The sequence below is a fragment of the Schistocerca cancellata genome, chromosome 3 (assembly GCF_023864275.1).
Source record: "Schistocerca cancellata isolate TAMUIC-IGC-003103 chromosome 3, iqSchCanc2.1, whole genome shotgun sequence".
Lineage (NCBI taxonomy): Eukaryota > Metazoa > Arthropoda > Insecta > Orthoptera > Acrididae > Schistocerca > Schistocerca cancellata.
This window is the reverse complement of record NC_064628.1, coordinates 396,006,309-396,028,699: the sequence shown is the minus strand read 5'-3', so window position 1 is coordinate 396,028,699 and position 22,391 is coordinate 396,006,309. Positions and strand designations below refer to the sequence as shown.

At 44.7% G+C, this 22,391-nt stretch overlaps 1 protein-coding gene across 1 annotated transcript in view; it reads left to right on the top strand.

Moving 5' to 3' along the window:
- LOC126175127 (chitooligosaccharidolytic beta-N-acetylglucosaminidase-like) overlaps window positions 1-22,391 on the top strand; it is a 336,523-nt gene that overhangs the window by 160,581 nt on the left and 153,551 nt on the right. The window contains exon 2 of the mRNA XM_049921680.1: window positions 9,802-9,913. Within this exon, the coding sequence (XP_049777637.1) occupies window positions 9,819-9,913 (95 nt within the window). The 5' untranslated portion in view covers window positions 9,802-9,818. The remainder of the gene's footprint in view (window positions 1-9,801; window positions 9,914-22,391) is intronic.

The following is a 22,391-nucleotide window of genomic DNA, read 5'->3' as shown; positions in this document are numbered from 1 at the left end:
AAACTGTTTCTTGAATAATAATCCTTCTCTCTAACAGGGTGTCGTACCGCATATTATGCAACCTGGACTCCTTCAGTTCCTATCAACTCGGCCTCCTACTTATTTGCATTTAGTAACGAGCTGAAAACACCCACGCATTTTGTGCCTCTAAACAGTGAGACACAATACTAAATATGCTCAATAATGTTCCTGATTGGGAAGCTCCGTGGCGAGCGGAAGTGTTTAAAATCAGAAGAGTGTTCGTGGAGCCACTCTGTAGCAATTCTGGACGTTTGGAGTGTGGCATTGTCCTGCTGGAATTGTCCAAGTCCGTCTGAATTCACAATGGACATGAACAGGTGCAGGTGATCAGACAGAATGCTTAGGTATGTGTCACCTGTCAGAGTCGTATCTAGACGTACCATGGCTCCCATATCAATCCAACTGCACACGCCCCACAAAATTACGGAGCCTCCACCAGCTAGAACAGTCCCCTGCTGACATGGAGGGTCCATGGATTCATGAAGTTCTCTCCATACCCATACACGTTCATCCGCTCGATATAATCTGAAACGAGACTCGTCCGATCAGTCAGCATGTTTCCAGTCAGCAACAGTCCAATGTCGATGTTGACGGGCCCAAGCGAAGCGTAAAGCTTTGTGTCGTGCAGTCATCAAGGGTACACGAGTGACCTTCGGCTACGAAAGGCCATATCGATGCTGTTTCGTTGAATGGTTCGCAGGCTGACACTTGCTGATACGCCACCATTGAAATCTGCAACATTTTGCGGAAGTATTGCACTTCTGTCACGTTGAACGATTCTCTTCGGTCGTCGTTGGTCCCATTCTTGCAGGATCTTCTTCCGGCCGCAGCGATGTCTGGGATTTGATGTTTTACCGGATTCCTGATATTCACGGTACACTCACGAAATGGTCGTCTGGGAAAACCCCACTTCATCGCTACCTCGGAGATGCTGTGTCCCTTCGCTGGTGCGCTGACTATAACACCACGTTCCAACTTACTCAGATCTTGATAACCTGCAGTTGTAGCAGCAGTAACCTATCTAACACTTGTTGTCTTATATAGGCGTTGCCGACCGCAGCGTCGTCTTCTGCCTCCTTACATATCTCTCTTTTTGGCTACGCATGCCTGTACCAGGCTTCAGTGTAATAGTTTTAGAAAAAACGGATGAACACCTTAACACTCTTTGAATATTTCCTCTCATTACTGTCTTACAGGATAGTTTTCCAGAGTAACCCACCTCTTGAGGAAGAAAATATGGAATGCGCAAAAGCGACCAATGAGAATAATGAATGGTCTTTTGTCTTTGACGCCTCTTCAGGGAGATGGACAAGTTCACTGCTCGATCACAGTATGTGTACCGTCCAATGAAATTCTTCATAAATAATCCATCACGATTTCAGGACAATACTGATGTACACAGCTACAACACTAGAAAAGGAAATAACTACTATTGATCATTACTGAAGCTTTCAGTGGTTCAGAAAGGCTTCGCGTTGCGTCTTCACTTGAGGCAGATTGTTTTGTAATTGTGGACAACGGTACCGCAGCCATCCTCCACTACTGCTACACCACGAAGATGACGTGCTACAGACGGGAAATTTAACCAACAGGAACAGGATGCTGTGATATCCAAATGATTAGCTTTTCAGAGCATTCACACAAGGTTGGCGCCGGTGGCGACACCTACAACGTGCTGACATGAGAAAAGTTTCCAACCGATTTCTCATACACTAACAGCAGTTGACCGGCGTTGCCTGGTGAAACGTTGTTGTGATACCTCGTGTACGGCGGAGAAATTCGTACCATCACGTTTCCGAATTTGATAAACGTCGGATTGTAGTCTATCGCGATTGCGGTTTATCGTATCGCGACATTGCTGCTCGCGTTGGTCGAGATCCAATGACTGTTAGCAGAATATGAAATCAGTGGGTTGAGGAGGGTAATACGGAACGCCGTGACGGATCCCAACGGCATCGTATCACTAGCAGTCGGGTATGACAGGCATCTTATCCGCATGGCTGTAACGGATCGTGCAGCCACGTCTCGATCACTGAGTCAACAGACGGGGACGGTTTGCAAGACAACAATCATCTGCACGAACAGTTCGACAACGTTTGCTGCAGCATGGACTCTCAGCTCGGAGATCATGGCTGCGGCTACCCTTGACGCTGCATCACAGACAGGAGCGCCTGCGATGGTGTACTCAACGACGAATCTAGGTGCACGAATGGCAAAACGTCATTTTTTCGGATGAATACAGGTTCTGTTTACAGCATCATGATGGTCGCCTCCGTGTTTGGTGACATCGCTGTGAACGCACATTGGAAGCGTGTATTCGTCATCGCCATACTGACGTATCACCCGGCGTGATGGTATGGGGTGCCATTAGTTACACGTCTCGGCCACTTCTTGTTCGCATTGACGTTTCATTTCAGATGTGTGACGGCATTTTGAACAGTGGACGTTACATTTCGGATGTGATACGACCCGTGGCCGTACCCTTCATTCAATTCATGCAAAACCCTACATTTCAGCAGGATAATGCACGACCGCATGCTGGAGGTCCTGTACAGGCCTTTCTGGATACAGAAAATGTTCGACTGCTGCCCTGGCCAGCACATTCTCCTGATCTCTCACCAATTGAAAACTTCTGGTCAATGGTGGCCGAGTAACAGGCTCGTCACAATACGCCAGTCACTACTCTTGATGGACTGTGGTATCGTGTTGAAGCTGTATGGGCAGCTGTAGCTGTACACGCCATCCAAGCTCTGACTCAATGCCCATTCGTATCAAGGCCGTTATTACGGCCAGAGTTGGTTGTTATGGGTACTGATTTCTCAAGATCTATGCACCCAAATTGCGTGAAAATGTAACCACATGTCAGTTCTAGTATAATACATTTTCCACTGAATACCCGTTTATCATCTGCATTTCTTCTTGGTGTAGCAATTTTAATGGCCAGTAGTGTATACGTCATACTTATACCATGTGTCTTTTCATTCAACTTATAGTATAAGAAATTTCAAAATACACTGTAAGCGAATTTTACAGAAAATTTAAAGCATTAAAATTAAAAACGAATCTCCCGATGATTTCCGTTTCTGTTCGGATGAAAACGATGTTTATACTACACTCCTGGAAATTGAAATAAGAACACCGTGAATTCATTGTCCCAGGAAGGGGAAACTTTATTGACACATTCCTGGGGTCAGATACATCACATGATCACACTGACAGAACCACAGGCACATAGACACAGGCAACAGAGCATGCACAATGTCGGCACTAGTACAGTGTATATTCACCTTTCGCAGCAATGCAGGCTGCTATTCTCCCATGGAGACGATCGTAGAGATGCTGGATGTAGTCTTGTGGAACCACGGCTTGCCATGCCATTTCCACCTGGCGCCTCAGTTGGACCAGCGTTCGTGCTGGACGTGCAGACCGCGTGAGACGACGCTTCATCCAGTTCCAAACATGCTCAATGGGGGACAGATCCGGAGATCTTGCTGGCCAGGGTAGTTGACTTACACCTTCTAGAGCACGTTGGGTGGCACGGGATACATGAGGCCGTGCATTGTCCTGTTGGAACAGCAAGTTCCCTTGCCGGTCTAGGAATGGTAGAACGATGGGTTCGATGACGGTTTGGATGTACCGTGCACTATTCAGTGTCCCCTCGACGATCACCAGTGGTGTACGGCCAGTGTAGGAGATCGCTCCCCACACCATGATGCCGGGTGTTGGCCCTGTGTGCCTCGGTCGTATGCAGTCCTGATTGTGGCGCTCACCTGCACGGCGCCAAACACGCATACGACCGTCATTGGCACCAAGACAGAAGCGACTCTCATCGCTGAAGACGACACGTCTCTATTCGTCCCTCCATTCACGCCTGTCGCGACACCACTGGGGGCGGGCTGCACGATGTTGGGGCGTGAGCGGAAGACGCCCTAACGGTGTGCGGGACCGTAGCCCAGCTTCATGGAGACGGTTGCGAATGGTCCTCGCCGATACCCCAGGAGCAACAGCTGGGAAGTGGCGGTGCGGTCCCCTACGGCACTGCGTAGGATCCTACGGTCTTGGCGTGCATCCGTGCGTCGCTGCGGTCCGGTCCCAGGTCGACGGGCACGTGCACCTTCCGCCGACTACTGGCGACAACATCGATGTACTGTGGAGACCTCACGTCCCACGTGTTGAGCAATTCGGCGGTACGTCCACCCGGCCTCCCGCATGCCCACTATACGCCCTCGCCCAAAGTCCGTCAACTGCACATACGGTTCACGTCCACGCTGTCGCGGCATGCTACCAGTGTTAAAGACTGCGATGGAGCTCCGTATGTCACGGCAAACTGGCTGACACTGACGGCGGCGGTGCACAAATGCTGCGCAGCTAGCGCCATTCGACGGTCAACACCGCGGTTCCTGGTGTGTCCGCTGTGCCGTGCGTGTGATCATTGCTTGTACAGCCCTCTCGCAGTGTCCGGAGCAAGTATGGTGGGTCTGACACACCGGTGTCAATGTGTTCTTTTTTCCATTTCCAGGAGTGTATATTTATCCAACAGAGATGGCATGAGGACAGCAGGGTGCAACACATACAAGAACAAAAATTACTTCAAAAATCAAATCGGACTATGTGTAGGCAAAGTATTTTGAAAATTATCGATGTATTGTTGTAGATATTTGACTTAATTTATATAAATCAAAATATCGTATAATAGATTAAACTAGTTACTGGGTTCTACTTTTCTGGCCTCGTAGTTTGAATAAGATCTCTATTGCTTCAAAATGCTTTATTTAAAACGTGTCAACAAATAAGCTGAGCACTGCTCTCGTGCTTGGAAGCTGTACCTTAACAAAACCTTTTACGTCACTTTGAATAAGAAATGGTGGTGACTTCCAGTAAATGGTAGTAGTTTCACTGACATTGACAATTACTTCACCAGCCGATGTCCCCTGTACATGAGGAATCAACAGAGACTGAACCCTTTGAAGCGGTTAGAGCACAGAAACGCAGCAGATACACACGCATAAAAAAAGTTTTGCATCACCCCGGTTCCCAGAACTCCTGAAAAAAATGTTCAAATATGTGTGAAATCTTATGGGACTTAACTGCTAATGTCATCAGTCCCTAAGCTTACTCACTACTGAGCCTAAATTATCCTAAGGACAGACACACACACACATGCCCGAGGAAGGAATCGAACCTCCGCCAGGACCAGCCGCACAGTCCATGACTGCAGCGCTTAAGACCGCTCGGCTAATCCCGCACGGCTCCAGAACTCTTGAAGATAGACGTCGACTGTGGACGTTGTATTACAGAGACAGTCCGCCTGCTTAGCTGGGTGGTAACGTCTTTGTCTCCCATGCACTGAGCCCAGGCTCGATTCCTGGCCGGGTAGTAGATATTCTCCGCTTGTGGACTGGGTGTTGTATTGTGCTCATCATCATTCCATCATCGGCCGAAAGTCGCCCAGTGTGGTGCCGAATGAAATAAGACTTGCACTTGGCGGCCGAACCCGAATGGGACATCAGGTCCAACAATGCCACATGATCATTTCATTTTCATCACAGACACAGTTCCTTTGACTGTTCAGAGATGACAGAGGGGGTCCGACAGCCGATCAGTTCCTGTCATTCCACCAGGTAGGAGGTACACGCCTCGTGTTGTCTGTAGTTCAACCATGCCTAGTCGCTCAATACCTCTGTTAGATCGGGTCCGCATTATTACTTTGTGTCAGAAAGGGCTCTCAGCAAGGGAAGTGTTCAGGCGTCTCGGAGAGAACGAATGCGACGTTGTTCCGACATGGAGGAGATACAGAGAGACAGGAACTATCGATGCCATGCCTCACTCAGGCTGCCCAAGGGCGACTACTGCAGTGGATGGTCGCTACCTACGGATTATGGCTCGGAGGAACCCTGACAGCAACGCTACCACTTTGAATAATGCTTTTCGTGCAGCCGCAGGACGTCGTGTTACGACTCAAACTGTGCGCAATAGGCTGCATGATGCGCAACTTCACTCCCGACGTCCATGGCGAGGTCCATATTTGCAACCTCGACACCATGCAGCGCAGTACAGATGGGCTCAACAACATGCCGAATGGATCGCTAAGGACTGGCATCACGTTCTCTTCACCGATGAGTGACCCATATGCATTTAACCAGAAAATCGTCGGAGAGTGTTTAGGCAACCCGGTCAGGTTGAATGCCTTAGACGCACCGTCCAACGTGTGCAGGTGGAGGTTCCCTGCTGTTTTGGGGTGGCATTATGTGAGGCCGACGTAAGCCGCTGGTGGTTATTAAAGGCCCCTTAACAACTGTACGATACGTGAATGCCAGCCTCCGACCAATTGTGCAACCATATCGGCAGCATATTGTCGAGGCATTCGTCTTCATGGACGACAATTCGCGCCCCCATCGTGCAAATCTTATGAATGATTTCCTTCAGGATAACGACATCGCTCGAATAGAGTGGCCAGCATGTTTCCAGACATGAACCTTATCGAACATGCCTGGGATAGATTGAAAAGGGCTGTTTATGGACAACGTGGCCCACCAACCACTCTGAGGGATCTACGCCGAATCGCCGTTGAGGAGTGGAACAATCTGGACCAACAGCGCCTTGATGAACTTTAGGATATTATGCCACGACGAATACAGGCTTCCATCAATGCAAGAGGATGTGTTACTGGGTATTAGAGGTACTGGTGTGTACAGCAGTGGACCACCAATTCTGAAGGCCTTGCTGTATCTACATCTACATCTACATGGACACTCTCCAAATCACATTTAAGTGCTTGGTAGAGGGTTCATCGAACCACCTTCACAATTCTCTATTATTCCAATCTCGTATAGCCCGCGGAAAGAATGAACACCTATATCTTTCCGTACGAGCTCTGATTTCCCTTATTTTATCGTGGTGATCGTACCGCCCTATGCAGGTCGGTGTCAACAACTTTCCGTCAATTACTACGAACTGTGACCTCTCTGACAGGAAATCACAAATCCAGTCACATAACTGAGACGATATTCCATAAGCACGCAATTTTACTACGAGGCGCTTGTGTGGTACAGTGTCAAAAGCCTTCCGGAAATCCAGGAATACGGAATCGATCTGAAATCCCTTGTCAATAGCACTTAGCACTTCATGTGAATAAAGAGCTAGTTGTGTTTCACAAGAACGATGTTTTCTAAACCCATGTTTACTGTATATCAATAGACCGTTTACTTCGAGGTAATTCATAATGTTCGAACACAATATATGTTCTAAAATCCTGCTGCATATCGACGTTAACGATATGGGCCTGTAATTTAGTGGATTACTACTACTGCCTTTCTTGAATATTGGTGTGACCTGTGCAACTTTCCCGTCTTTGGGTACGGATCTTTCGTCGAGCGAACGGTTGTATATGATTGTTAAGTATGGAGCTAATGCATCAGCATACTCCGAAAGGAACCTAATTGGTATACAGTCTGGACCAGAAGACTTGCTTTTATTAAGTGATCTGAGTTGCTTCACTACTCCGAGGATATTTACTTCTACGTTACTCATGTTGGCAGCTGTTCTCGATTCGAATTCTTGAATATTTACTTCATCTTCTTTTGTGAAGGCATTTCGGAAGGCTGTGTTTAGTAAATCTGCTTTGGCAGCACTGTCTTCGATAGTATCTCCATTGTTATCGCGCAGAAAAGGCATTGATTGTTTCTTACCGCTTGCATATTTCACATACGACCAGAATATCTTTGGATTTTCTGCCAGGTTTCGAGACAAAGTTTCGTTGTGGAAACTTAATAGGCGTCTCGCATTGAACTCGGTGGCGTCTCGCATTGAACTCGGCGCTAAGTTTCGATCTTCTGTAAAGGATCGCCAATCTTGGGGATTTTGCGTCTGTTTAAATTTCGCATGTTTGTTTTGTTGTTTCTGCAACAGTGTTCTAGCTCGTTTTGTGTACCAAGGAGGATCAGCTCCGTCGTTTGTTAGTTTATTTGGTATAAACCTCACAATTGCTTCCGATACTATTTCTTTGAATTTAAGCCACATCTGGTCTACACTTATATTATTAATTTAGAATGAGTGGCATTGTCTCTCAGGAAGGTGTCAAGGGAATTTTTATCAGCTTTTATGAATAGGTATATTTTTCGTTTATTTTTCGAGGATTTGGGGATTACAATATTCAATCTCGCTACGACAACCCTGTGTTCACTAAACCCTATATCGATTTTGATGCTCGTTATTAACTCAGGATTGTTTGTTGCTAAGAGGTCAAATGTGTTTTCACAACGTTTGCTATTCACGTGGGCTCATGAACTAACTGCTCGAAATAATTTTCAGAGAAGTCGTTTAGCACAATTTCGAATGATATTTTATACGTACCTCCGGAATTAACCATTTATTTTCGCCTACATATCGAGGGTAAATTACAGTCACCACCAACTATTATCGTATGCGTCGGGTACGTGTTTGAAATCAAACTCAAGTTTTCTTTGAATCTTTCAGAAACTGTATCATCTGAACTGGGAGGTCGGTAGAAGGATCCAATTATTATTTTATTCCGGTTGCCAACAATGACCTCTGCCCATACTAACTCACAGGAAATATCTACTTCAATTTCGCGACAAGTTAAACTACTTCTAACAGCAACAAACACGCCACCGCCAACCGTGTTTAGCCTATCTTTTCGGAACACCGTTAGGTTCTTCGCAAAAATTTCGACTGAACTTATACCCGGCTTTAGCCACCTCTCGGTGCCTATAACGATTTGAGCATCAGTGCTTTCTATTAGCGCTTGGAGCTCTGGTGGTACAAAGTGCAATGTGGGGCTTTCATGAGCAATAAAAAGGGCGGGATTGATGTTTATGTTGATCTATTCTATTCCAATTTTCTGTACACGTTCCAGAACTCTCGAAACCGAGATGATGCAAAACTTTTTTTGACATGTGTAGTTTACGCAGGCAGACGGCGCGTTTGCTCTTACGTCAACGTGGATCCCTAGTGGCAGCACGCGAATCCCACCCCAAGTAATTATGATACCAAATCGATCATGCGTCGACTCCACCACACAGGAATACTGCGAATAAAGTGCAAGACTTGCGAGAAAAATTCAGTAGTTCTCCTAGACGACACGCGGATGAAGTAGGACAGGAAGTAGATAACGTTGCCATCTGAGGATTTCCCGGCGTATATGATGCTTCAAAGGTTCTAGGAAAAACTACCAGATGCAATCGTCGAAGGTCCACGATATTTCGACGAACAACTTTTGCGCCATCGTCATGTGACTATCAGTGCCACCTGATGATGGCGGAACGGTTGTTCCCTGAAATATCGTGGACCTTCGACGATTGCATCCGGAGCCGGCCGAAGTGGCCGTGCGGTTAAAGGCGCTGCAGTCTGGAACCGCGAGACCGCTACGGTCGCAGGTTCGAATCCTGCCTCGGGCTTGGATGTTTGTGATGTCCTTAGGTTAGTTAGGTTTAACTAGTTCTAAGTTTTAGGGGACTAATGACCTCAGCAGTTGAGTCCCATAGTGCTCAGAGCCATTTGAACCATTTTTTTTTTATTATTGCATCCGGCAGAACACCCGGGAATGTTGGAAGCGTAGGTAGTGTTAGTTCGATCTACCCTCCAGCATGCACTGTAGAGTAGCTTGAGTTTTATGTATGTAGACATAGAAGAAATATGGATGTAGATCAAGCCCCTACCGCCGAGTAGCAGCAGTGTGGACGTGTTTGCTGCTCTCGCCAGTTCGCAGCGGCGGTGCACTGTCGTCTGAGCAGTGGGTGCTGACTCGCTGACTTCTTGCAGGTTGCTGACAGTTCGCGATGGCGCCGGCCCCGCCAGCGCCGCACCTGCTGGCGTTGACTCTGCTGCTTATCTCGCTGCCGTCGCCGCCGGTCGTGTGGGCCAATTCACCGCGGTGAGTACACTCAAAGGCGAACTCTGCAGGTACATGGCATTCCGAGACGTGTAGCGTAGCCAGCAAGTTGTGAAAATGTAGTACACTCAACATCACGTAAATGCTGTCATGTCAACTCACTAACTGCGATTAAAGCACAAAGCCTTCAACGACCGATTTGTCCCGTTAAACGTTGTCGGTGCAGCTGTCGCGTAAACTTTCAGTAAAAAGCTGAGCTTTTGGCAATGTCCCCCACTTGTCTTCGTTAGAAAAGCAGCTGACCGGCAAAGAAGTAACGGAGTCGGAGTCCCTTAATTCTTCGACAGTGTCTTGCTTGCCTGACGGAGGTTGTTGTTGTTGTTATGGTCTTCAGTCCAGAGACTGCTTTGATACAGCTCTCCATGCTAGTCTATCCTGTGCAAAGTTCTTCATCTCCCAGTACCTACTGCAACCTACATCCTTCAAAATCTGTTTAGTGTATTCATCTCTTGGTCTCCCTCTACGATTTTTACCCTCCACGCTGCCCTCCAGTACTAAATTGGTGATCCCTTGATGTCTCAGAATAGGTCCTACCAACCGATCCCTTCCTCTAGTCAACTTGTGCCACAAATTTCTCTTCTCTCCAATTCTATTCAATACCTTCTCATTAGTTATGTGATCTACCCATATAATCTTCAGCATTCTTCTGTAACACCACATTTCGAAAGTTTCTATTCTCTTCTTGTCTAAACTATTTATCGTCCATGTTTCACTTTCATACATGGCTACACTCCATACAAATACTTTCAGAAACGACTTCCTGTCACTTAAATCTATACACGATGTTAACAAACTCCTCTTCTTCAGAAATGCTTGCCTTACAGTTGCCAGTCTACATTTTATATACTCTCTACTTCGACCATCATCAGTTATTCTGTTCCCCAAATAGCAAAACTCATTTACTACTTTAAGCGTCTCATTTCCTAATCTAATTTCCTCAGCATCACCCGACTTAATTCGACTACACTCCATTATCCTCGTTTTGCTTTTGTTGATGTTCATCTTAAACCCTCCATTCAAGACACTGTCCATTCCATTCAACTGCTCTTCCAAGTCCTTTGCTGTCTCTGACAGAATTACAATGTCACCGGCGAACCTCAAAGTTTTTATTTCTTCTCCCTGGATTTTAATACCTACTCCGAACTTTTCTTTTGTTTCCTTTATTGCTTGCTCAATATACAGATTGAATAACATCGGGGATAGGCTACAACCCTGTCGCCGGCCGCAGTGGCCGAGCGGTTAAAGGCGCTACAGTCTGGAACCGCACGACCGCTACGGTCCCAGGTTCGAATCCTGCCTCGGGCATGGACGTGTGTGATGTCCTTAGGTTAGTTAGGTTTAAGTAGTTCTAAGTTCTAGGGGACTTATGACCACAGTAGTTGAGTCCCACAGTGCTCAGAGCCATTTGAACCATTTTACAACCCTGTCTCACTCCCTACCAACCACTGCTTCCCTTTCATGCCCCTCGACTCTTATAACTGCCATCTGGTTTCTGTACAAATTGTAAATAGCCTTTCGCTCCCTGTATTTTACCCCTGCCACCTTCAGAATTTGAAAGGTAGTATTCCAGTCAACATTTTCAAAAGCTTTTTCTAAGTCTACAAATGCTAGAAACGTATGTTTGCCTTTCCTTAATCTATTTTCTAACATAAGTCGTAGGGTCAGTAAGTAGGTAAGTTGTTTATATTGCCGAAAGCTCAGACTTTTATATTGAGTTAAACAGATAGTACATCAAGAGAATTTTGTACAAACAAGCTTACGTAGAAACTAAATAGAAATTTCAACCTTCTGCCTATACACTCGTAAGAACATACGGTGACAGGAACCGCTGCACCTCTGTTGAAGTGTGACGCTATTTATAGCCGAAATCTGGATTTGCAAGAGTAATAAAAACTAATGGAATTGCGACTGACTGCTGTGTGCCTGTCCTTCCTTATGGTCCACGTTCGCTGTGCACAACGATTCCTGGTCGACTCAAAGTCGATTAAGGATATCGAAATGTTTGCTGAACAATGTAACGCTTCATTACAAAACAGTTGTCATAAAACAGAGTCCAGAACGTGGAATTATGTAACTTGTGAAAGGAATAGTACAAGTTTCGAGAAAAAGTAACCAAACTGGAAATTTCGTTCAGCAACAAAAAAACATAATTTCTACATCTACATCAATACTCCACAGGCAGTCTTGCGGTACATGGCTATGGGTACATCTGACAACTTTCCTCCTATTCCTGTTCGATTCGTAAACTGGTACGCGAAAAGAACAATAGACTATTTTCCAGTGTTAAAAATATGGTTCGGACTGTTGTTATTCTGAATGATTATAACATTCAGATGGCGTTTACGGCCAATATTCTCACGAAATATATCTTATTTATATAATATTAAAGCTTAAAAATCATTAAATATCACTTCCAGTAATTTTCGGGTTTGGAGCCAGATCCCATCAACAATCTGCGGCGATATTTCGGCCCAGAGACGCCCGGTCATCCTCAGGTGAGTAGACAAAGTACTGAAGAGACCTGATGCAGTACTGATGGCCGGAGGTCACTGGGCCGAAATATCGTGGCAGAATCTTGATGGGATCCGGCTGCAAACCCGAAAATTACATGAAGAAGAAATACGCCGGGAAGTTTTCAGAAATCACATTAAATATCACGATTTGATCACGTGGTCGAAAACACTCACTTATTGGCTGAAGCTCTCGTGACGTCACAGACTAGGAGTAAGACGAAGTTGATGTGTGTTATACGAATGTTAGTCGAAGTTACTAGATTTTTACGTAAACAGCTTTGCTATTTAATGACGGAAGACGTAATTACAAGTTTTAAGTGACAATAGTAAGAAATTTTCTAAACGCTGATAGTGCAAACCTTCCGAAAGTTAATGCGTTTATGCTCCACCGGTTTACAGCGGCGATATGTGCGTTATTAAACTCGCTCAAAACTAAGGAATTGTACTACAGTCGCAAATGGATCTGTATATTATAACTTGACTGTCGACTATTAGTCACGAACTACGACTCAAACCACTTTTTCTTTCTTTTTTTTTGGCAAATCTTAGTGCGGGTATAGAGGTCACAGGTTCGAACCTGGAAAGGTGACTTATATTTCAGTGTCTTACACCAATTTCGGAAATAGTCTTAGCAAGAACTGATTGTAGCAGTTGTTTAAATAGCGGGACGTATTATGTATAGCTTCACGTTGATCTTAGTTCTGAGCAATGGGCAACTGGGGATAAATGCGTTTACTTTGCGTAGAAACAGTTCACTTTTTCTATTCTTTTTTAAAGCTTTGCTACTAGTGAAGATAATACCATACGCCTACGGTACAACGACACCTAGGACGATGAAGTTTTGTGTACGGAGAGATACACTGAAGAGTCAAAGAAGCTGGTACACCTGGCTAATGTCGTGTAGGGCCCCCGCGAGCAAGCAGAAGTGCCGCAAAACGACGTGAAAGGGACTCGACCAATATCTGAAGTAGTGCTGGAGGGAACTGACACCATGAATCCTGCAGGGATGTCCATAAATCCCTAAGAGTACCAGGGGTCGGAGATCTCTTTTCTGAACAGCACGCTACAAGGCATCCCAGATATTCTCAGTAATGTTCACGTCTGGGCACTTTGGTGGGCGGCGGAAGTGTTTAACCCCAGAATAGTGTTCCTGTAGCCACTCTGTAGCAATTCTGGAGTTGTAGGGTGTCGCATTGTCCTGCTGGAATTGCCCAAGTCCGTTGTAATGCACAATGGATATGAATGGATACATGTTATCACACAGGACGCTTACGTACGTCACCTGTCGGAGTCGTATCTAGACCTATCAGAGGTCCCATATCACTCAACCTCCACAAGCCCCACACCGTTACAGAGCCTCCGAAAGCTTGAACAGTCCCCTGCTGACATGCATGTCCATAGATTATGAGGTTTCCTTCATACCGGCACACGTCCATCCGTTCGATACAATCTGAAACGAGATTCGTCCGATCAGTCACCATGTTTCCAGTCAGCAACAGTCCAATGTCGATGTTGACGGGCCCAAGCAAAGCGTAAAGCTTTGTGTCGTGCAGTCATCAAGGGCACACGAGTGGACCTTCGGCTACGAAAGCCCATATCGACGATGTTTCGTTGAATGGTTCGCAGGCTGGCACTTGCTGGTGGCCCAGCACTGAAATCTGCAGCAATTGGCGGAAGGGTTGCACTTCTGTCATGTTGAACGATTCTCTTCAGTCGTCGTTGGTGCCGTTCTTGAAGGACCTTTTTCAGGCCGCAGCGATGTCGGAGATTTGATGTTTTACCGGATTCCTGATACGGTACATTCGTGAAATGGTCGTCTGGGAAAATCCCCACTTCGTCGCTACCTCGGAGATGCTGTGTCCCATCGCTCGTGCGCCGTTTGTAACACCACGTTCAAACTCCTCAGATCTTGATGACCTGCAATTGCAGCAGCAGTAACCGATCTAAGAACTGCGCCAGACACTTGTTGTCTCATACAGGAGTTGCCGACCGCAGCGCCGTATTCTGCCTGTTTACATATCTCTGTGTTTGTATATACAGGGTGTTTCAAAAATGACCGGTATATTTGAAACGGCAATAAAAACTAAACGAGCAGCGATAGAAATACACCGTTTGTTGCAATATGCTTGGAACAACAGTACATTTTCAGGCGGACAAACTTTCGAAATTACAGTAGTTACAATTTTCAACAACAGATGGCGCTGCAAGTGATGTGAAAGATATAGAAGACAACGCAGTCTGTGGGTGCGCCATTCTGTACGTCGTCTTTCTGCTGTAAGCGTGTGCTGTTCACAACGTGCAAGTGTGCTGTGGACAACATGGTTGATTCCTTAGAATAGAGGATTTTTCTGGTGTTGGAATTCCACCGCCTAGAACACAGTGTTGTTGCAACAAGACGAAGTTTTCAACGGAGGTTTAATGTAACCAAAGGACCGAAAAGCGATACAATAAAGGATCTGTTTGAAAAATTTCAACGGACTGGGAACGTGACGGATGAACGTGCTGGAAAGGTAGGGCGACTGCGTACGGCAACCACAGAGGGCAACGCGCAGCTAGTGCAGCAGGTGATACAACAGCGGCCTCGGGTTTCCGTTCGCCGTGTTGCAGCTGCGGTCCAAATGACGCCAACGTCCACGTATCGTCTCATGCGCCAGAGTTTACACATCTATCCATACAAAATTCAAACGCGGCAACCCCTCAGCGCCGCTACCATTGCTGCACGAGAGACATTCGCTAACGACATAGTGCACAGGATTGATGATGGCGATATGCACGTGGGCAGCATTTGGTTTACTGACGAAGCTTATTTTTACCTGGACAGCTTCGTCAATAAACAGAACTGGCGCATATGGGGAACCGAAAAGCCCCATGTCCCATCGTCCCTGCATCCTCAAAAAGTACTGGTCTGGGCCGCCATTTCTTCCAAAGGAATCATTGGCCCATTTTTCAGATCCGAAACGATTACTGCATCACGCTATCTGGACATTCTTCGTGAATTTGTGGCGGTACAAACTGCCTTAGACGACACTGCGAACACCTCGTGGTTTATGCAAGATGGTGCCCGGCCACATCGCACGGCCGACGTCTTTAATTTCCTGAATGAATATTTCGATGATCGTGTGATTGCTTTGGGCTATCCGAAACATACAGGAGGCGGCGTGGATTGGCCTCCCTATTCGCCAGACATGAACCTCTTTGACTTCTTTCTGTGGGGACACTTGAAAGACCAGGTGTACCGCCAGAATCCAGAAACAATTGAACAGCTGAAGCAGTACATCTCATCTGCATGTGAAGCCATTCCGCCAGACACGTTGTCAAAGGTTTCGGGTAATTTCATTCAGAGACTACGCCATATTATTGCTACGCATGGTGGATATGTGGAAAATATCGTACTATAGAGTTTCCCAGACCGCAGCGGCATCTGTTGTTGACAATTGTAACTACTGTAATTTCGAAAGTTTGTCTGCCTGAAAATGTACTGTTGTCCCAAGCATATTGCAACAAACGGTGTATTTCTATCGCTGCTCGTTTAGTTTCTTTGCCGTTTCAAATATACCGGTCATTTTTGAAACACCCTGTACATGCTCTTTGGCGCTTCAGTGTATCTTAGGTCCACCGTTAGTCAAGCACGACGATATAGTTTGGCAATTTTTTCAGTTGGTAATAGTGAGTGTAGCTAATGGTATCGATTGTGATGACATAATTTCAAAATTAGCGTCAGGAAATGTTAGAAAGAAGAGATTCTAAGCTTCATGTTAGAGTCACCTACCAGTGAGAAGATCGTTTGCTGTTAGTGCTGCTTCATTCCCAATAACTTAAACTGTGTTATTAATTAAAACGTGGTTTGCTAATTTGTTTCCGTTAGTGAAACCTGCTTACAAAAATGTTAACGTTGTACTGTGCTTGCTTGTATTAAGATGGAACGTACGTGAAAGCGACCAAAATTTTGAAAAACTTTTATTGGCTCTTTATTTACTATACGGTTTTGAAATGTCAATTCCTGAATATTACGTCCCAGTTCCACTCCTAAGTGTAATAAAAATAATAAGTGGCAAAAGCTTGCAAGGGGCACGCCCCTTCCTTGTTCCGTATCCTCTCGTAATATTTATTCCTGCGACGATTTTTTATAGCTTTACGCAATCGCAATGCGGGGAATGTTTATACGGTACATTCGGACTTCGCCACTGATATTGTATTCTTAGGTTTACGGTGTTCGTTTGCAAGTGGTTTCAAAGGTGTAACTTTTACGAAAGTTGTGTGTAGATCTATGATTACAATCTGCAGCATGCCTCGTTCCAGTAACGTGTGTAGAATGTTAAGGAAGTGTCGTTCTTCTCGATGCCATAAACACAGCTTCAAAACTAGCTCAGTAGTAATGAAATAAGACGTCTCCTCGATCAAGTAATCAATTGCTTAACAGAAGAGAACTGATGGACCTGACATTATTGCTACTCCGTTTAAAAAATCAGGTTAATTCAAGAAGACAGACACATAAAAGTCTCCCTGAGGATGAAGAGGAGTATGCGTATAGTTTACACCAGTTCACCCAGATAAGGTAAGGTCTAATACAAACAGTGAAAAATCTTTGGTTCAGATCCTCCGCAACTTACGTTTTTCGAAACTTCATGTACCTTTTCCTCACAAACCACAGACGTTACATTATTTGAATTTGGCATGCAATTAGGCAACAGTCAAACATTCTATGTAAGAAATTTTCATTTACTGCAATATTAAGGCATTTATGTCAGAGAAAAAATCTGGTGCAGTTTTATCACAGATATTCGGACAGCCGCAAAAATCTGGAGAAAGGAGATATCAAATGTCTGTTGCACACTTATTTGTAATAATGGTACATGAAACTTTGTACAAAAAGGCACTAATTTCGTTCTGATAGATTTTTTGAAAAAGGAACGTTTGTATTCACCTTGTTGGAAAAATTCATTTGTTTATAATTAAAACGGTATCACGTTGATAACCATGAAAATTTTTGTCTTGAAAAGCTTGGATTCTATAAGGTATTCTTCAGAGTATTGCAATTTCGCATACATCCCGTCTAAAACACTGCTTTCCCTAAAAAAAGCTATTTGATATTTTTCTGTGGTCGTGTGGGTGGGGGTTGACAAGTTAAAACTCCGCACCGGGTACCAGACTTCGCAGTCGAGTACTTTTTCTTTGCTGTTAGCGTTACACTGTTTTTATCTTCTTCTAATGCGGGCTCCTATTCTCACATCAATTTGACATTTTGTTCAAGTCTGTCCCCATCTCATTGCAATCGTCTAACAAAGACATTCTCCTCTAGACAGCAGCATCGCTAAAGAACTGTCTGCTAGTCCGGCTGACTCTGCCCTGCCAAATCGTTTGTGTAATGAACAGTCCCTCTCTCTCTCTCTCTCTCTCTCTCTCTCTCTCTATCTCTATCTTTCCCCGTGTCTCTTCCTCTCTCTCTCTCCGTCTCTTCTCCTTTCTTCTCCCCCCCCCCCCCACCACCACCCCTCTCTCTCTCTCTGCCATCCGCAGTTCAGCATATTCAGATAGATAGTTGGTACAACAAGTTTCTTAGAATTAACTCGCTCTGGAATGTTAAAGTGCTGACAAGGACCGTGTATCTTCGAGATCTCCTTCCCGGTTGTTTCTGTATTTCGAGTACAGAGAATGAAGCGTCACTTTCAAATTAAGGCTCCCTCCAGCTGTCAGAATGTGCGGCACGTATTCCGATACACTATCTCGCCAGCAACGTGTCTGTAACATAACTTATCGTCACTCCACTTCACAACACAACACACCGTTATGAGGTGTCCCGTGTACTGCAATACTGAGCTCTACGCAACGTCTATGTGGCTGTATAACATCAGCCACGGAAAAATTTCGTGGAGCCGCAAAACTACAACTTTCCAAAGGTATACTTTCCCTTTTTATCTATGGTATCGTTGTTTTGTCTATAGGTGCCGGTTAACAACTTCCCTTCACGGTAAGCATTTTCGGCGTTATGTTACTAATTAACAAAGGAAAAGAAATATTGTGTGTCCTTTAAATGCGAAAATTTGAGATACTGTTATGGATATAAAGTGAAACTAAATTCACAGTAACCATTCACGAGGCGCTCCGCAGAATTATATACCCATCATTTGATGGATCTTTGTGAATCAATAAGAGCCGGCCACGGTGGCCGAGCGGTTCTAGGCGCTTCAGTTCTGAACCGCGCGACTGCTACGGTCACAGGTTCGAATCCTGCCTCGGGCGTGGATGTGTGTGATGTCCTTAGGTTAGTTGGGTTTAAGTAGTTCTAAGTTCTAGGGGACCGATGAACTCAGATGTTATGCCTCATAGTACTCAGAGTCATTTGAATCAATAAGGTACAGACTTATTTCAAGTATGACTCTTTCGTAAGGTGTAGCACAGTCTGGAAACACAGGACAAAAACTATTTTTACACGTAGCACGATCTTATGTGGATGTTTCGGTTACACAGATGAACAGTAACACAAATGTTAGCGCCATAACATATCAGATACGTGTTTTCCTCTACTGGGATCTGGCTGTTACACATCCAACGCTGGCAGTTTCGTGACGTCATACGCCAAGCAAGTCATACATCATAATAATGAAATGTTTTTCAATTCAACTTACATGTTATACACTCTTAAATTAAGCTGAACAGCAATTCCCTGAATGGTTCAGCGCCTCATCACAGAAACCAGAATCCCTCATAGAGGGTCAGGTGCTGTATCCACGAATGTCACTTTTATAAGTTGTTTGCTGAATGAAGTTAACAGAACAGTAGAGGGACTAAAACTTTAAAAAAATGCTGTTAGCTTACCAAAATAAAAACCGAATGAAAAAATAGTATGTACATCAAACAATGCGATTCGATTTCGGATTAGAAATCTGGACCCAGCTTTTGTCAAGACAACGTATTTGAAAAGTAATCGATGTATTCTTATTTTTGTTTTAATTTAATGGTATTGATATAAATATCACTCTTGGTGCTATTAGTTCGTGGAAGCTATACAACAAATGTCCTGTCGTCCTTTTATTGCAAGTAAAAGGTGGATTGGAATTTCAATAACTGTCAGCAACATTAGGCATCATATCTACACTTTGGAGCAAATAAATGTGGCCAGGACAACATGGTTTCATAGTACAAAGAAACACAACAGAGCGAAGGAAATACAGTACTACCCTGACTATAGCAGATGTTGAAAGTGATCACAATTCATCTCTTGGCACTTTTGTACCCTGATCAGCAAGTTGCTGTAGGCGGATCGAAGCTGGATTGTTGGAATTGCTGTAGTCTCGTCCGAAATGTTCTTGAAGACCATGAGTTTGTTGCGATACACCTTAGACTTGAGGGCTCCCCACACGAAGAAACTGCACACTGACAGATCAGGTGACCTGGGTGACCAGCTAGGGCCGCGATCAGACTGACCTGAGCTAACAATTCTGTCAGGCGTGAAGATTGTATAATGCGCTCCACGATTCGGTCGGCTGTGTGCACAGCTGCTCCACACTATTGAAAGTTTAAGTAATTGTAGGTCTTTTCCTACTCCGTTAATGCTGGCACAAATTCACTTCCAATTGTACCTTCTCATCCGGGCCACATTTAATTCCCCCACCATGTAGAAACGAAGCGAACAGCGAAAACTTCGCTTACTTTATCATAAATCTTCGAAATTATCTATTCAGTAGCTCAGTGACCATACTGACGCCGAAACGGAAAATGACAGAGAGAAGGCTGCAATACTGAATTCGGTCTTCCGAAACTGTCTCACTGTGGAATATTGTAGTACGGTCCCTCCTTTATGACAACGTACGAATGTCGAATTGGCAGATACTGAGATAACCGATCGCGGAATATAAAAGCAACAGTAACAGCGTAGTAATTGAAAGCCATCGGGGCCAAATAAGCTACCTGTATAATTTTGTAAATATAACACGAAAGAAAATGGTCTCCTTCTAACAGCAGTTCACCGTAGTTTATTGGAGTAACGAAGGGTACTTAGCTACTGAAAACAAGTGCACGTCATTTCCGTTTTCAAGAAGTGTCGAAAGACAGACGCACATAATTATAGATCTATAATGTTGACGTCGCATTTTTGTATAATTATTGAACATGTTTTAGGGTAAAGAATTGTTTTTAGAAACGAAAATCTCATCTACAAAAAACATCACGGATTCTACAAAGAGAGAACCTGAGAAACTCAGCTCGGTCTATTCCTCCATGAGATCCACAGTACCGCAGACAACGGCGCTCAGGTAGATGCCGTGTTCCTCGGCTTCATGAAGACCCTTGACACCGTCCCACACTACCGTTTAGTGAAAAAACAGAAGAGCTTGCCTAGTATAGGATCCAATATTACACCTGAATAATATCGTGTACGGTACCCGCGATCAGGCAGAAGTACCGCCAACACGACGTGGCATGGACTCGACTAATGTCTGAAATAGTGCTGGAGAGAATTGACACCAGAGCTGTCCATAACTCCGTAAGTGTGCCATGGGGCACGTTGCAAGGCATCCCAGATATGCTCAATAATATTCATGTCTGGGGAGTTGGTGACCAGCGGAAGTGTTTAAACTCAGAAGAGTGCAGTCATCAAGGGTACACGAATGGGCCTTCGGTTCCGAAAGCCCATATCGATGATGTTTCGTTGAATGGTTAGCACGATGACACTTGTTGATGGTCCAGCACTGAAATCTGCAGCAATTTGCGGAAGGGTTGCACTTACGTCACGTCGAACGATTCTCTACAGTCGTCGTTGGTCCTGTTCTTGCAGGATCTATTTCCGGCCGGAGCGATTTCGAAGTTTTGATGTTTTACCGGATTCCTGATATTCGCGGTACGCTCGTAAAATGGTCTACAGGAAAATCTCCACTTCACCGCTACCTCGGAGATGCTGTGTCCCATGTCTCGTGCGCCAACTACACCACCACGTTCAAACTCACTTAAATCTTGATAACCTACCATTGTAAGAGCAGTAAACGATCTAACAACTGCGCCAGACACTTGTTGTCTTATACAGGCGTTGCCTACCGCAGCGCTGTATTCTGCCTGTTTACGTATCTCTGTATTTGAATACGCATGCCTATACCAGTTTCTTTGGCGCTTCAGTTTAGATTAGATTAGATTAGATTAGTACTTGTTCCATAGATCATGAATACGACACTTCGTAATGATGTGGAACGTGTCAGATTAATAAAAGGTGTCTATACAAGATATTGCATTACACAAAATATTACGTGACACTTAATATTTTTAATTTCTTTATTTTTTAGTGGGCGTTGGGGAAATTACCCACTTACTATATCCAAAAATTCATCTAAGGAGCAGAAGGAGTTGCCATTAAGAAATTCTTTTAATTTCCTTTTAAATGCTATATGGCTGTCTGTCAGACTTTTGATGCTATTAGCCGGCCGGTGTGGCCGAGCGGTTCTAGGCACTACAGTCTGGAACTGCGCCACCGCTACGGTAACAGGTTCGAAACCTGCCTCGGCCATGGATGTGTGTCATGTCCTTAGGTTAGTTAGGTTTAAGTAGTTCTAAGTTCTAGGAGACTGATGACCTTAGAAGTTAAGTCCCATAGTGCTCAGAGACAATTGAACCTTTTTTTTATGCTATTAGGTAAGTGACCAAAGACTTTTGTGGCAGCATAATTTACCCCCTTCTGAGCCAAAGTTAGATTTAACCTTGAGTAGTGAAGATCATCCTTTCTCCTACTGTTGTAGCCGTGTACACTGCTATTACTTTTGAATTCGTTCTGATTGTTAATAACAAATTTCATAAGTGAATACATATATATACACTACTGGCCATTAAAATTGCCACACTACGAATATGACGTGCTCCAGACGCGAAAATTAACCGACAGGAAGAGGATGCTGTGATATGCAAATGATTAGCGTTTCACAGCATTCACACAAGGTTGGCGCCGGTGGCGACACCTACAACGT